Here is a 17389-nt window from a genome sequence, read left to right as displayed (position 1 = left end):
GAGTAGAGACAGTAAACAGAAATAATTCTTTAAGATTTGCTATAAAGAAAAGGAGAAAAATAGGACTGTAATTAAGGAGCATGTGGAAACAAGGGAGGGTGTGATGGTCAGTCTTATGTGTCAACTTGGCTAGGCTACGGTCCAGTTATTTAATCAAGCACTAATCCAGGTGTTACCGTGAAGGTATTTTGTAGATAAGATTAACATCTGTAAGTAAAGGAGACTACCTTCAATAATGTGGTGGCCTCATCCAATCAGCTGAATGCCTTAAGAGCAAAAACTGAGGTTTCCTAGAAAAACAATTTCTGCCTCAAGACTGTACAACTCCTGCCTAAGTTTCTAGCCTGCTGGCCTGCCCTACAGATTTTAAAATTGCCAGCTCCCAAATTGTGTGAGCCATTCACTAAAATAAATCTTCCTCTCCCCCAATATATATATCTTTGTGTGTGTATGCAAATAAGAAAATAAGTAACTAAGTATATCTCCCGATGGGTCTGTGTTTCTGAAGAGCCCTAACTGATACAGAGTGTTTCTAAAAGATAAACGCTGTTATAGCATATTAATATAATGATAAAGTGGATGGGAGAACTGAAGCAGGACAGAGAGAAAAAACACCCTGAAGAGTAAAGTTCTTGAGGCGGTGAACAGGAATTGGATCTACTGCACAAGGGCAAGGACTAACCTTAGATAGATAGTACTGTAATAAGAGAAAAAGCAGAGTATATGTGTACTGGTACACCTAGATAAGTAGGTTTAATCACTGAAGGATTCTCTTCTGTCTCTATAAAGCTAGCAAGATAATCAGCTAATTGTGAAGAAAAGAGGATAGCAGATGCTACAGGTTTGAAGAGAAGGTGTGAAATAATCTTATAAGAAAGTAGGAATATCCATGGCATAGAATACTGTAATAGGATTGCTAGGCAGCACTAAAGGTCCACTTGAGAGAAAAATGTAAAATGCCCAGCCATTATAACTATGTGTTGTTCTATAGCCACTTTCAGCTCCACTTGTGTAGGTATGGAACAGGTAGTAATATGAGGTTTTCCTAGGGGGTATAATGGAGGGCAAGGATGTTGAGGATCCTTCATGAGAAGGACATGATTATAATAAATCTGAATAACAGAATCTACGCTAGGAAAGTGGAGGCAGTGAGGACATCAAGAACACTAAAAAACAGAGTATCAAAGTATTTAAAGCCCCAATAGAAGAAAAACAATGTTGGAGCTGGGACCATATAAAACAAAAACTGGAACAAAAGAGATTATTGGCAAATGGGATGGTTAAAATTAAGATTATGGACACTGGCCCTTTTATTTACTATTCAACAATTTGCATTTATGTGTTCTTCAACATAAAAATGAAAACTAAAAAGCTGTCTTTATATTTAGTGATACCTACTATACTTCTGAAAACTATTACTATAAACCCTGGAAATATATATGATAATGGGACAAAACTAAATTTTAAAGACAGGTATGATTATATTCCCTCTTTTTTTTTTTAAATTGAAGTACAGTTGACTTACAATGTTGTGTGAGTTTCTGGTGTATAGCAAAGTGATTCAGTTATACATATATACATATTTTTTTCATAATGGTTTATTACAGGACATTGAATATAGTTCCCTGTGCTATACAGTTCAACACTGTTATCTGTTTTATATATAGTAGTTGGTATCTGCAAATCCCAAACTCTTAATTTATCTCCCCCACCCCCTTTCCCCTTTGGTAACCATAAGTTTGTTTTCTATGTCTGAGTCTATTTCTGTTTTGTAAATAAGTTCATTTGTATCATATTTTAGATTCCACATATAAGTGATATCATATGGCCTTTGTCTTTCTGACTTACTTCACTTAGTATGATAATCTCTAGGTCTACCCATGTTGCTGCAAATGGCATTACTTCATTATTTTTTATGGCTGAGTAGTATTCCATTGCAATTATGTTCCTTCTTTAGTTTTAAAAAACTTATTTAAAAAAACAAAAAGGCTTAAAATAAACTTCTTCTTTCCAAATAATAAACATTTAATCAATCCCTGTCTCTTAAAAACCCAACCAAAATAATGAGAAAACAATTTTCTTCTTCAATAAATCCAGAAAATTACCTGCAACCCCAAACCACAATGTATCAATATATGTATATGAAAAGCAGACGGATGAAGCATGCAAATCAAACCAAATGGTTGAAAAAGCTTGACAACTATATCTAAAGAAATACAAAAAGAAAAACAATTTTGCTCTGTAGAACCCAAAAGCATTAAGGAATTGGAGAAGTACTGGTGTCCACAGAAGATGAAGTGAAATAAGGTCTGAAAACAGGAGCATTATTTCAAAGTTTGTATAGTAAGTAATTAAATCTCCACTCGAACCTAGGCAGTCAGGCAATTCCCCCAACATACACTCATCTTGGAAGTCCAGAAAGTTTATTCCCTGAAGAATATAAACCAGAGATTTGGACTCATCAGACACAGAGGAGGGATACAGGTGAAGTGCAGAGTGCCCTGGGTGCTCCTTCACCCTGTATAACTCCCAAATGGCGGACAGCAAACAGACTTAAGGAGATTGAAAGATCCTTCTGCAAAGAAGCTAAACTTCCCCAGGGAAAAATAATTATCAACATCAAGAGTTTAGGGTCCACAGTGAAAATGGTATGTGACCACAGGACCACCCTACAGTGATGCTCACCAAAGAGGCCAGAGCCATTGCCCCTCCCTGTCAAACACAACACACACACACACCCATGCCACCCCCAACCCCCACCCTCTCTGGCAATCTGCTCTTTAGTGTCTCATTGTCAGCAATGACTAGAAAGCCAATGAATAGATACTTAAGGAACGTTTCCAACATGAAAGACACTGATAAAAGCAGAGAATTGGAAAAGAGGTCAGAGTAGGGTGTAAAAAAAAAAACCTTCAGAGTAATAATTAACGTTGTCAAAGAGAGATAAAAGAAAATGTTACATCCATGAAACAATGTTAAAAAAGAAAAGACTTGGATAATGCAAAAGAACTCTTAGAATATTTAAAATGATAATGGAAATTAAGCTCAATAAAGTTGAAGAAATACAAGAAAAGTGAACAAAAAGACTAAGGAATGGAAGCTAAAAGAGAAATAACAAGAAACTCAGGATTGATTCAACAGATTAACATCCAAGTAATATGTATTCTATAAAGAGTGCCCAGCATAATGAATGGGAATTATATACACACATTAGGGTATATCACCATGATATTTCAGAAAATCAGGAACAAAAAGAACATAAAGCTTCCAAAGACAAGAAACAGGATCAGAATCAGAACTTTGAAACAGGATTGGTCTTCTCAACAGCAATACTGGAAACAAGAGGAAAAATTCCGAAAAAAATTTTCAATAAGTTCCACATTGGTTCAATTAAATGTAAGAATAATTTTTCAGGCATGTAAAATCTCAAATATATACTTTTCCAATACTCTTTTTCTCAAGAACCTATCAAAAAACATGCTAACCAAAAAGGAGAGAATAAATTAAAAAAAAAAAAAAAGAAAAAAGGGCAGGCCAAAGATAGAGGTTTCAACAAAAGACAAAGGATCCAAATAATGGCAGAAAAGTTAAATAACTTAAAGGACATAAAGATTTTAGAAAACAACACAGCCTTATCAAACATAATTGTAAAAAATTAAAAGTACAGAAAATGTAACCCACAAAATTGATTATAACATCCTATTATTTGTTTAAAAATAAAATAAAAAATCCTCACATAAAAGGAAACACCAACATGTCATAACAAAATTAAGAAGTGGTATGATTATGGCTAATTTTTATTTTTGTACTTTTCTCCTTTTCTGAATTCTTTTTAAGTTGTATATGTAATGTTATATGTACAGAAAATGTTTAAACATACAACATGGAAGTATTAATGAAAAATCTACAAGAAATTTTCTCAATTTCTCTATCCTCTTTAGAGCCAAACCAAGCAAGCTCTGCCATTCTATCACAGTTATAATATCAGACACTTACTGAATGACTTGTATATGTGAAACATTTAACACGAATTATTTCATTTAAGCCTCACAACACTCCTATAAAATGGGACTATTAGTAGCAATACTATACAGATGAGGAAAGTGAGGCACTAAAGTTAAGTAACTTGTCCAAGGTTACCAAGTTGATACATAAAAGATATGATTATAAAATGATTTTAAAAATCATAATTTCTTTACAAAAACTAGCCCCCAAAACTAATTTTCATACCTGATGACAGAAAGTAAAGGCAATAAATCTAAGAAAATGATACTTCTGTAACTAGAAAACATAAAACATTACTCTAGATACCTATATTTACATTTGAAAGAGTAATTACATTTAAAAAGTTTACTGTATTTTATGTGTACAGTTATATGATATAGTGGCACTCACAAATTTGGTCTATTATTGGGCATTAATCTCATGAGAACACCAAAAGTCTACTACATACAAATTCTAGAAAGGTGAAAAAAAAGTGTTATATCTAGAGGAGCAACGAGAAACACAAAGGTATTAAAGTTAAAAAAAATGCATTGGTGAAAACACAAAGCAATGAGAAAGTAAAATTTTCTTTAATGAATAAAAGGAAAATATAAAGAAATTAAGGAAGAGAGCTTATTTATACTCTACAGTCTGCTCTTTGATGATGCCAGATTGACCTAAAATTTTGAGGTTCTAACCATAGCAACCAGAAATATTCAGTCTGGTTAAGAGTTATAAAATACCTACTGAATTTAATAAATAGAATTTGGCATGTGAGAGCCAAAAAGATATGTAAAAATGAAAGTGCATGCTGTTAGTTTTCTTAATAGCAGTTTTTGAAAGATCTGTTTATTTACTTGTTTCTGATTTCCCCATTTGCAATGTCTTCTATTACGAAAATAGTAGGTGTTCAATAAATTCTGAGGAAAAAAAAAACACGAGTGAAGGGAAACACTGCACACACTACTGGCTCTTACTGTCATTACAGAATAACAGCTGCAGTTTACTAAATGTCAGGCACTAGTTCAAGCTTTCTTAATTTCTTTTAATGAGGTAGCTATCATTATCTTTCCCACTTTGCATATGAAGAAAGTGAGGCCAAAAGGACTTGTCCAAATTACCCAATTAGCAAAAGGCAGAAAGGGATATGTATTCAGACAGTCTGGTCCAGAACCCATTCTATGAACCCTATATTATATGGTTTCAGCAACCAAAAGCCAAAGAAAAGATATCAATTTACTGAGACAAGATTATTTTCAGTCTGTGATGGGAGAACAAAGAATTTCTTACAGCTTTTCCTTTCTCAGAGTAAAAGTCCAGAGATGCTGACTTGGTAAAAAAATGTTAATCAACAACAAATCATATGTCAATATAAAATCAACCATATACCAATATAATAATGTTCAACAATGAGATACAAAGAAATGTTTACTTCCGCAAGAATCTGAGAGTGACCTATTATTGTTAACTAGTGGTAAAGACTGGCCTCCCAGCATAATGAGCCACCTGACTGTCATATGATGATCTTAACCACATTTTCTAATTTTTTCAGAATTCATTTTAGAAAAATATAGAACAGAATCAATCACCATGCTATTATTAATAAAATTTTGTAGTCTTAATCCCCCTTTGTTCAAATTAGCATTTTCACTTTAGAAGTGAGAGGTAGCCAGTATCAATCTATTTGTAACATAGAAAATTATGCAGGTGAGAAAACATCAAAAGATAAAAAAGGTAAACCAACATTATTCATCTCGCCATCTAACAAAAATTTGAAGTCACCAACTTCTAACGTATTGGCATACATTTTAAAAACAAATGCCTAAGTATAACTATAAATCTAAAAAATAGATCCTTTGAGAGTAGAATTATCTTTATAATACCAAACACCACAGTGGTAAAACAAAGGGAAACCTACTTGTTTTTGAGCTGGAGGAGGAAAATATTTTTCATGAAGATTCCATGAAATTGGGGAAAGAAAATATGGCCAGCCTCAGATTGTAAATCCACCAAAATAATAATGACAAAATACTACTTATATAAATTAAATCCACAAACTATGTTCTATTCTAATATGTCTGAGATAGCTATTTAGAAAAGCAACAAAGGCACTTAATTCTGAAGATAAATCGGTAATGAAAACTTTATTACAGTGTAAAGCTTCTTTATTAAGCTGAGTCAGACATATAGGAGAGTATGCTTTACAATTCCAATTAAAAGAATAGATAAAAATAAGGAAAATATAATACAAAATGTAATTGCTAACAGTCTGTTTCAATTTAATGGTAAAAAGAATTCCAAAAAGAAGGGAGAAAGCACAGTTTACTGGGAAAATGAGACTACTTCTACCTGGAGAATAAACAAACCTGAAGAACTACAAAATGATTAAAATTTTAGTAAAAATGTGACAAAAGTATACAATTAAATGCAATGCATAAACACTGACAATTGGGACATATTATTAACTAATAACAAGAAAATGGGATATTTGGAAAATAGATTAAAAGTACTATTGATAAAACCACTCTGATGATTTATGAAGCTCTAAAACTTATCTTGTCTGTACCCTACAAAACAACTAACCTGATTGTCTCTCTTCTCAGCTAAGATATAAGCAATGTCAAGGAGCATTTTATTCCAAAGCCGATAATCATATCTGGCCATAACTGCCTTGTAACTGTCCATGCACATAGTCTTTGAAGCAGAGGATTAAATGTTCCTGCCCATTTTATCTAGTCCCCAAGACTCCTCCTGCAAAGTGAATAAAAATGATTATCTTTTAATCTACCCCTTATACACATATCATAAAAGAAAAAAAGGGAGGGGGTACCAGAGAAGAGAGCAAAGATGAAAAGAAAATAATCCTTGAAAAGATGGATAATTATTATCCAGCCTGGAATTAAGTTCTCAGCAAGATCTCTGTGCTTTGTTGTTGGGTAGGTGACTGATGTCTCACTTTTTATGAAACTGAGCTTTGGAAGACATGATCATTAATGTACACAGAGAAATTACAGTAATATTTTGAAATAAATTTGAGAATAAGTTGAAAAATAGGTTAACTTTTAAAAAATAAGTATAAACATAACATTGAACTCCTATTTTTCTTGATTTCTGATTTTGAAAAGTAATTAACAAATACAAATAGGCTAGATGATATAAAAAAAAGCTGAGGAGAAAACCAAATGGCATTTATCAGGCAGTTTTAAAAGCTATCATGATCACAGGTAAATTGTGAGAAAAGAAAGACAGAAAGGCACTGGAAGGAGGAGGGAGCAACTCAACTCAAAAGAAATAGGAGGAAAGCCATAATTAAAGTATGTTTAAGCACACATAAAATTAGCAATGTATAGATTACCAAAGGGATAAATATACGAAAAACAATAATAAAAGTCACTGAAAATGGGCCAATGGAAAGAAGAGCTGAAATGGACCATCAGTCAGTAAAATACAGTAATATTTCATTTACATGGCAGTGAAGGACAAATGCAAATGAATTAAACTGCATTTTTCAGGAAACTGAAATGTTTTAAAACTCAAAATATTCTGTATATTTCTATAATATACTATTCCTTCTCTTGTGTTCATAAATAGAGTATGTGGCATATATTTAGTCTTTTATATAAAATGCACACAGGTTTCTGGATTAAACAGAGGTAGCTGGCCGCTACAGAGGAGCTCCAGATTGCTCTGTATCTTGATATCTGTAAGCAATTTTTTTTTGTCTTTTTTGTTATAAATTATCGTTTCACAATTCTGTCAGCAGGACAGAAAATCTAACACTTGCCCTCCAATCTAACACTTGCTTCTCTTTCTCTCTTGGCATTGGGAAACTAGATAATAACTGTTTATGGCAGTCATTTTGGCTATTCAGAAGTAACTTCTATCTTATGTTTAAGTTTTGTTTATTTCAAATCACTGGATTTACTATGCATCTGAAAACCAGCTAAACAGGAATTACTGTACGTAGATAAAAGAAAGATGAAAAGTAAACAGAAAATATAAAGAAAAGAAAAAAAGCAAACATAAAGGGCAGAAGATTCTAAAAGTGATGAAATTAGAAAGAAAAATTGTATAGCATCAGATAACTTTTAAGTAATAAATAGTATATTTACAGTACCTTTTCAAAAAGTTACAACTGGGTACAAGATCTCTTTTTATTCCTAATAATGAGGAAGAGGATACTCTCAAAACACAGAATAAAATATGTTTGATGTTTGTTCTATATAGAAAATTTTTTCAACAATAAATTGTGTGATTTTACCTTTTTAAAAAAGATAAAATTAAGTAAAAGATCTTCCTCTTTTCCCAGTGAGAAAAAGGACACCCTCAAAAGAATAAGTGTGTGTCATGTTTGCTCCATATAGAACTGCAACTAAGGGAATAATGGAAACTAATAATATGTATTAACCACATTAAGGAAGGAAAAAGGAGTGGAAAAAAATATGGATGACTCTATATAAAATTATCACATTGGCTTTAGGCAACAGGTTAAACCAGAAAATGATAAAATTTTAAATCCAGGGTTTGCAATGTGTAGTCCCCAAAGTATCAGTGTCAGCAACAGCCAGAAACCTGTTAAACTCGGGGGCAAGGCCACACAATCTGTTTCAGTAAGGCCTGGAGGTGATTCTGATGCATGCTAAAGTTTAAGAATCAATGCATTCAATAAATTAGATAAATGAGAAATTTAAATTCAAGATGAAATGCAATTAATTAAATTAAATCTCATTTTTTGTCATGGTAATGTGCAAGATGAATATAGCCAGAGTTATTGCTATTAAAAAGGATGTAATTTGGGAGTATTTAAATATATGTGTATGTACATACACACACATACTCTCTCTCTGTATTACAGGAGAAAAAGAACAATCATTTAGTCATTTTAGGTAAGCACAGTTAAAATCATTGAGGAATTGAGAACGATGGCTAAATTAACAAAATTACCTTGTTACGGAAAAACAAGGGGAAAAAGAACATACTTGACTCAGAATTTGTCTAGATAATTCTAAAATAAAAGCAAAAGTGAAAACTATAATGTCAGTTCTTCAGGACTCAGCCTACCTACCTGAACTGATTTTAGAGACATTACATTTAGGTTATTACAGCACTAGGAATAGAAAAAATGCCAGCTAGGTCACACTTACCTATTACAATTGGATAGAATTGTTTAAAAATACATATATATAAACAAAATTAACACATTTATGTATAATAACAATGAACTATGAAGCAATGTAATTAAGTAGAAAAACTACTATGAATTTGGAATTTCAACTATTATTTGGGTTTACTAAAGAACATGGCCTGGTGGACTCTTAAAATTTATTTGGTTATAAAATAAAAATGCAGGAAAATACATGTTCAGAAAGAGATTTGGTAACACTCGCCAGAAAATTTCAATTTTCATTCTCAAGACTATCAAATGCCAGTTATCAAAATAGGCACACATTTTACTTAGAGAATACAAACCATTCATGTGAATTTTGGAGAAAAACTATTTTTCAAGAGCAAAGTAATGAATTTAATATTTAATCTAAATAAAACTTAACTAGAATAGAACATATTTAACAAAACTAAATTGAAAAGGAAATAAAATGTTGGTTACTTACCAGCAAGGGTACTTGTATGTCTAAAAGCTCTGACCTGGGAGTCTGACAAACCAGTCAAAAGGGAGATTACTGTGTCCATCATATACTCATCATAAATTATGCTATACTGACATTGTCGAATCAGGACTCCAATAAATTCACAAAAGTTTGAACGAAATTTTTTCCACTGAGGTCCAGGCATGGTAAGGGGGTAATCACCACTGTCCTAAAAGGGATAAAAAAAGAACATATTAAATGTGACATCAAGTTTGATCAGTATTTTTTCCTCCTACTGGAAAAGGAACATTTTTCTCAAAGTAGATATGGACAGAAATCAAGGGGCATAAGATGGCTTTCTCTTTTTTTGCTTGTTTTGATCTTCGACATCTAAATTGTTAATGTGCTCAAAATTATTATTTACAACCAGTATTTAATCCATTATTTTAAGCCATTCATTCAAAATAATAGTTCCAGTTTTGCTATACTTGGGTCCTAGTTGAGATAATTTAAAGTAGGAAATTAAAAAAGAATTGAAGTTTAGACTAGAAAGGATATTTGCTACTGAATTCAGATCAAACTAATGATGACACCTGTGACATATAGCATCTTTCAATTATTTTAAATAGACACTTTAAAGAATTGACAGTTTCAAGAGTATAAGCACTTCATTAAGAAGTCCAAAACCAACTTTTCACATCTGAAACTGCAAACCTGTTTTTTCCAATTTTACTATGAACTTTCAATTAACTCTATTTTATGGAGTGAATTTATTATTAACTTTTCAACGAAAAATATCTAGCATGGGCTCTTGGTATCACGAGATTGTGTTGTCTTGTTTAAAATACGAAACTGACAGTTGAACCCAGCAGAGGTTTCCCACTCTAGCCTAAAACATTTTGGTGGAGGAATGGAAATTCACAAGGCAGAGAGTGCGAAATTCTGTGAACATAGTTATCTGTATACTCTCAATTTGTGGCTATTTGTCTTTTCTAGGCCAAACTGCTGTTAGGAAAATCGGTTATAAATGAGGTCTTGAGCTCTGTTGGTGTCCCAGGAAAGAGAACTAGTGTGACACTTAGAACAGCAAGAAATCCCAAGAGCAACGAACAGAAAGCAGAGATAGGGAAGAGCTTGGCAGTGAGTCAAATACCCCCAAAGAAAGTTAATTTTGGCACTACATGAGTATTATGTGGGTTACTAAGCTCTATAGAACATCAAAAAGGAACTGAAGGGGCTAGCTGAATCCTCCCTGCTCTTTAGACTGGGGGTGTGGGAGCACAGACTGGAGAGGGTAGCAGGATGGAGAGGGGAGATGCTTCTCAAAGGTATCTCTGAAGTCTGCCTGCTGCGTCCATTTCACAAAAGCCCACCAGGGTAGAGCCTCTTTTGCTTTGTACCAACTGTGAGATTCAGCCATTTAGTGCTCACAACCAGATCTGGGCCCCAAGGAAAGTACAAAGAAAAGAATCTATCTAAACAGCCCCAACAGCAAGAGGAAAGGAAGCCAGAAAAATCACCATTTAGGAAAACCTAAATAAAACATAAGTATACTTCAAAGATTCAAATGCAGCATAAAACAAAACTCTAGGGAACTGAAAAACACACTTTTTTTGAGGTATAATTCACATATAACATTAGTTCCAGGTATAAAATATAATGATTCAATATTTGTATATATTACAAAATAATCACAATAAGTGTAGTTGACATCTGTCACCATAAACAGTTACAAATTATTTTGCTTTTCTTGTGATGAGAACTATTAAGATCTACACTCTTAGCAATTTTTCAATATGCAATACAGTATTAATAACTATAGTCACCATACTTTACATCCCCAGGACTTATTTATATTACAACTGGACGTTTGTACCTTTTGTCCCACTTCACCCATTTTGCCCATTCCCCCCAACCCCTGGCAACTACTCTGTTCTCTGTATCTACGAGCTCGCTCAGTGTTCTTTTGTGTTGTTTTGTTGTTGTTGTTATTTTCATTTCACATATAAGTGAGATCATATGGTATTTGCCTTTCTCTGACTTATTTCACTTAGTGTAATGTCCTCAAGGTCCGTCCATGTTGTCACAAATGGCAAGATTTCCTCTTTTTAACAACTGAATACTATTCCTGAGTGTGTGTGTGTGTGTGCGTGTGCATACATACCACATTTTCTTCACCCATTCATCCATTGATGGACACTTAGGTTATTTCCATGTTTGGCTATTGTAAATAATGCTGCCATTAATATGAGGTTGCATATACCTAAAATACTTTATTTCTTAAAAAATTCAGTTGATGAACTGAAGGAAAGGATGGTTACTGATAGGAGATACATTAGTAGCCTAGAAAATAATGTGCAAGACATATCAGAGAAAAAAAACATGTAAATGCTAGATGAGGCCTGTGGAAAAAACCTTTTAAAATGGACAAAGTAGGTTAGTATTAACTTTTAAACCTTCTGTCCTTTCCTTTTTCATTGATTTGGAACTCATATGTGGTGCTGATGGTCAACAGCCATTTTGCAACCATGAGGGGACAGTATGAAGATAAAGAATGGTACAGAGAAAGATGGAAAAAATGTAGGTCTTTGCTCTGTTGAGGTGTAGTATCAATACCAACCATGTTCTCTCTACTCCCAAATTTATTTTATGTGAGACAAACTCCTGTGAATTAAAGCCACTGTTGGTCAGATTTTCTGTTACTCACAAACAAATCCATTCCTGTTATAGTAGAATAACAAGCAGTGGGAAAAGACGAATTATTCAGTAAATGACTTTGGTACAGTACAACTGGCTTTTCATTAGAAAAAAATCAGATATGTATTACACCATACACTAAAATAAATTCCTAATGAAATCAAAACACTTAAAAATACTCAACCAAAAAAAGAAATAGCAGAAAACATGGAAGAATCTTTAACCATGGTCATTTTTAAGTCTTTTGTCATTTACAGACAGTTCTGGGTATACTCTGATGCATTTGCAAAAATGTTCCTATACAAGGGTTTCATCTTCAAGGAATTCATGGAAAAGACTCTGACAAGTACAGGTTTCTGGTAACTGACTATACTGCTGAACTGAATGAATAAGTATTTTCAGAACTCTAATGGAAAACTGATGAATTCAATAAAGTGCTAACAAAAGATCAAGATGAAAACAATATTAATTACATGGGACTGAGTGAACTGATGAGTATGATTATAATTTTTGTGACTTTCTCTTTAAATAAAAAATCCCACAAGGACTCAGAGGCAAAAAATATACAAATGAATTTTCACTGCAAAGTAAAGGAGTTGTTACAGTGGAGGATTACTCGACTGAATGTCAATATTATGACATAGTATGAGTGTTTCATGTTTGGTAATTGCAATCATTGTTGCTTTCGTTGTGGTCATCCATTTACAATGCTTGGTGTCAGTTTATCTCTCTCAGTGTGTGTGTGTGTGTGCGTGTGTGTGTGTGTGTGTGTGTGTGTGTGTGAAAAAAGAAAACATGGAAGAGAGTCCCTCCCATCAAGCCTCTTAGATAGCCTCATCCACCAGAGGGCAGACAGCAGAAGCAAGAAGAACTACAATCATGCAGTCTGTGGAACAAAAACAACATTCATAGAGAGATAGACAAGATGAAAAGGCAGAGGGCTATGTATCAGATAAAGGAACAAGATAAAACCCCATAAAAACAACTAAATGAAATTGAGATAGACAACCTTCCAGAAAAAGAATTCAGAATAATGATAGTGAAGATGATCCAGGACCTCAGAAAAAGAATGGAGGCAAAGATCGAATGGAGGCAAAGATCGAGAGGATGCCAAGAAATGTTTAACAAAGACCTAGAAGAATTAAAGAACAAACAAACAGAGATGAACAATACAATAACTGAAATGAAAACTACACTAGAAGGAATGAATAGCAGAATAACTGAGGCAGAAGAACGGATAAGTGACCTGGAAGACAGAATGGTGGAATTCACTGCCACAGAACAGAATAAAGAAGCCAGAATGAAAAGAAATGAAGACAGCCTAAGAGACCTCTGGGACGACATTAAACGCAACAACATTCGCATTATAGAGGTCCCAGAAGGAGAAGAGAGAGAGAAAGGACCCAAGAAAATATTTGAAGAGATTATAGTCGAAAATTTCCCTAACATGGAAAAGGAAATAACCACCCAAGTCAAGAAGCGCAGTGAGTCCCATATAGGATAAACCCAAGAAGAAACATGCCGAGACACATAGTAATCAAACTGGCAAAAATTAAAGACAAGGAAAAATTACTGAAAGCAGCAAGGGAAAAACGACAAATAACATACAAGGAAACTGCCATAAGGTTAACAGCTGATTTCTCAGCAGAAACTGTACAAGCCAGAAGGGAGTGGCATGATATACTTAAAGTGATGAAAGGGAAGAACCTACAACCAAGATTACTCTACCCGGCAAGGATCTCATTCAGATTCAATGGAGAAATCAAAAGCTTTACAGACAGGCAAGAGCTAAGAGAATTCAGCACCACCAAACCAGCTCTACAACAAATGCTAAAGGAACTTCTCTAACTGGGAAACACAAGAGAAGAAAAGGACCTACAAAAACAAACTCAAAACAATTAAGAAAATGGTCATAGGAACATACATATCGATAATTACCTTAAAAGTGACCGGATTAAATGCTCCAACCAAAAGACACAGGCTTGCTGAATGGATACAAAAACAAGACCCATATATATGCTGTCTACAAGAGACCCACTTCAGACCTAGGAACACATACAGACTGAAAGTGAGGGGATGGAAAAAGATATTCCAGGCAAATGGAAATGAAAAGAAAACTGGGGTAGCTATACTCATATCAGATAAAATACTTTAAAATAAAGAATGGTACAAGAGACAAGGAAGGACACTACATAATGATCAAGGGATCAATCGAAGAAGATACAACAATTATAAATATATATGCACCCAACATAGGAGCACCTCAATACATAAGGCAACTGCTAACAGGTATAAAAGAGGAAATCGACAGTAACACAATAATAGTGGGGGACTTAACATCTCACTTACACCAATGGACAGATCATCCAAAATGAAATTAAATAAGGAAACAGAAGCTTTAAATGACACAACAGACCAGATAGATTTAATTGATATTTATAGGACATTCCATCCAAACACAGCAGATTACACTTTCTTCTCAAGTGTGCATGGAACATTCTCCAGGACAGATCACAACTTGGGTCACAAATCAAGCCTCAGTAAATTTAAGAAAATTGAAATCATATCATGCATCTTTTCTGACCACAACACTATGAGGTTAGAAATGAATTACAGGGAAAAAACATAAAAAAGACAAAAACATGGAGGATAAACAATACGTTACTAAATAACCAAGAGATCACTGAAGAAATCAAAGAGGAAATCAAAAAATACCTAGAGACAAATGACAATGAAAACACGACCATTCAAAACCTATGGGATGCAGCAAAAGCAGTTCTAAGAGGTAAGTTTATAGCTATACAAGCCTAGCTAAAGAAACAAGGAAAATCTCAAAAAAAAACAATCTAACCTTACATCTAAAGACACTAGAGAAAGAAGAAAAAACAAAACCCAAAGTTATCAGAAGGGAAGAAATCATAAAGATCAGAGCAGAAATAAATGAAATAAAAACAAAGAAAACGATAGCAATGATCAATAAAACTAAAAGCTGGTTCTTTGAGAAGATAAACAAAATTGATAAACCACTGCCAGAGTCATCAAGAAAAAGAGGGAGAGGACTCAAATCAATAAAATTAGAAATGAAAAAGGAGAAGTTACAACAGACACCGCAGAAATACGAAGCATCCTAAGAGACCACTACAAGCAACTCTATGCCAATAAAATGGACCACCTGGAAGAAATGAACAAATCTTAGAAAAGTATAATCTTCTAAGACTGAACCAGGAAGAAAGAGAAAACATGAACATACCCATGAGAGTAATGAAATTTAAACTGTGATTAAAAATCTTCCAACAAACAAAAGTCCAGGACCAGATGGCTTCACAGGTGACTTCTATCAAACACTTAGAGAAGCGCTAACACCCATCCTTCTCAAACTCTTCCAAAAAATTGCAGAGGAAGGAACACTCCCAAACTCATTCTATGAGGCCACCATCACCCCGATACAAAAACCAGACAAAGATACTACAAAAAAAGAAAATTACAGACCAATATCACTGATGAATATAGATGCAAAAATCCTCAACAAAATACTAGCAAACAGAATCCAACAATACATTAAAAGGATCATACACCATGATCAAGTGCGATTTATCCCAGGGATGCAAGGGTTCTTCAATATATGCAAATCAATCAACGTGATACATCATATTAACAAACTGAAGAATAAAAACCATATGATCATCTCAATAAATGTAGAAAAAGTTTTTGACAAAATTCAACACCCATTTACGATAAAAACTCTCCAGAAAGTGGACACAGAGGGAACCTACCTCAACATAATAAAGGCCATATACAACAAACCCACAGCAAACATCATTCTCACTGGTGAAAAACTGAAAGCATTTCCTCTAAGATCAGGAATGAGACAAGGATGTCCACTCTCACCACTATTATTCAACATAGTTTTGGAAGTCCTAGCCACAGCAATCAGAGAAGAAAAAGAAATAAAAGGAATACAAATTGCAAAGGAGAAATAAAACTGTCACTGTTTGCAGATGACATGATACTATAAATAGAGAATCCTAAAAATGCCACCAGGTAACTATTAGAGCTAATCAATGAATTTGGTAAAGTTGTAGGATACAAAATTAATGCACAGAAATCTCTTGCATTCCTATACACTAATGATGAAAAATCTGAAAAAGAAATTATGGAAACACTCCCATCTACCACTGCAACAAAAAGACCTACCTAAGGAGACAAAAGACCTGTATGCAGAAAACTATAAGACACTGATGAAAAAATTAAAGATGATACCAACAGATGGAGAGATATACTCTCTCCATAATCCATGTTCTTGGATTGGAAAAATCAATATTGTGAAAATGACTATACTACTCAAAGCAATATACAGATTCAATGCAATCCCTATCAAATTACCAATGGTATTTTTTATGGAACTAGATCAAATCATTTTAAAATTTGTATGGAGACACAAAAGACCCCAAATAGCCAAAGCAGTTTTGAAGGAAAAAAACGGAGCTGGAGGAATCAGACTCTCTGACTTCAAACTATACTACAAAACTACAGTAATCAAGACAATATGGTACTGGCACAAAAACAGAAACATAGATCAATGGAGCAACACAGAAAGCCCAGAGATAAACCCACGCAGCTATGGTCAACTAATCTATGACAAAGGAGGCAAGCATATACAATGGAGAAAACACAGTCTCTTCAATAAGTGGTGCTGGGAAAACCTGACAGCTACATGTAAAAGAATGAAATTAGAACACTCCCTCACACCGTACACAAAAATAAAACTCAAAATGGATTCAAGACGTATATGTAAGACCGGACACTATAAAACTCTCAGAGGAAAACATAGGAAGAACACTCTTTGACATAAATCCCAGCAAGATCTTTTTTGATCCACCTCCTAGAGTAATGGAAATAAAAACAAAAATAAACAAATGGGACCTAAAGAAACTTCAAAGCTTTTGCACAGCAAAGGAAACCATAAACAAGATGAAAAGACAACCCTCAGAATGGGAGAAAATATTTGCCAATGAATCAATGGACAAAGGATTAATCTCCAAAATATATGAACAGCTCATGCAGCTCAATATTGAAGAAACAAACAACCTAATCCAAAAATGGGCAGAAGACCTAAATAGACA

The 17389-nt window shown here is 33.8% G+C and overlaps 1 protein-coding gene across 4 annotated transcripts in view; it reads right to left on the bottom strand.

Annotated features, from left to right (window-relative positions):
• STAG1 (stromal antigen 1) overlaps positions 1–17389 on the bottom strand; it is a 434108-nt gene that overhangs the window by 155562 nt on the left and 261157 nt on the right. For all 4 annotated transcript variants that reach the window (XM_029214246.1, XM_029214245.1, XM_029214243.1 and 1 more), the window contains exon 7: positions 9594–9798. In XM_029214246.1, the coding sequence (XP_029070079.1) occupies positions 9594–9798 (205 nt within the window). The remainder of the gene's footprint in view (positions 1–9593; positions 9799–17389) is intronic.

This window comes from Monodon monoceros, unplaced genomic scaffold (genome assembly GCF_005190385.1).
Source record: "Monodon monoceros isolate NGI ecotype Baffin Bay Population unplaced genomic scaffold, NGI_Narwhal_1 Super_Scaffold_11, whole genome shotgun sequence".
In the NCBI taxonomy this organism is placed as follows: Eukaryota; Metazoa; Chordata; class Mammalia; order Artiodactyla; family Monodontidae; genus Monodon; species Monodon monoceros.
This window is presented reverse-complemented; position numbering and strand designations above follow the sequence as displayed.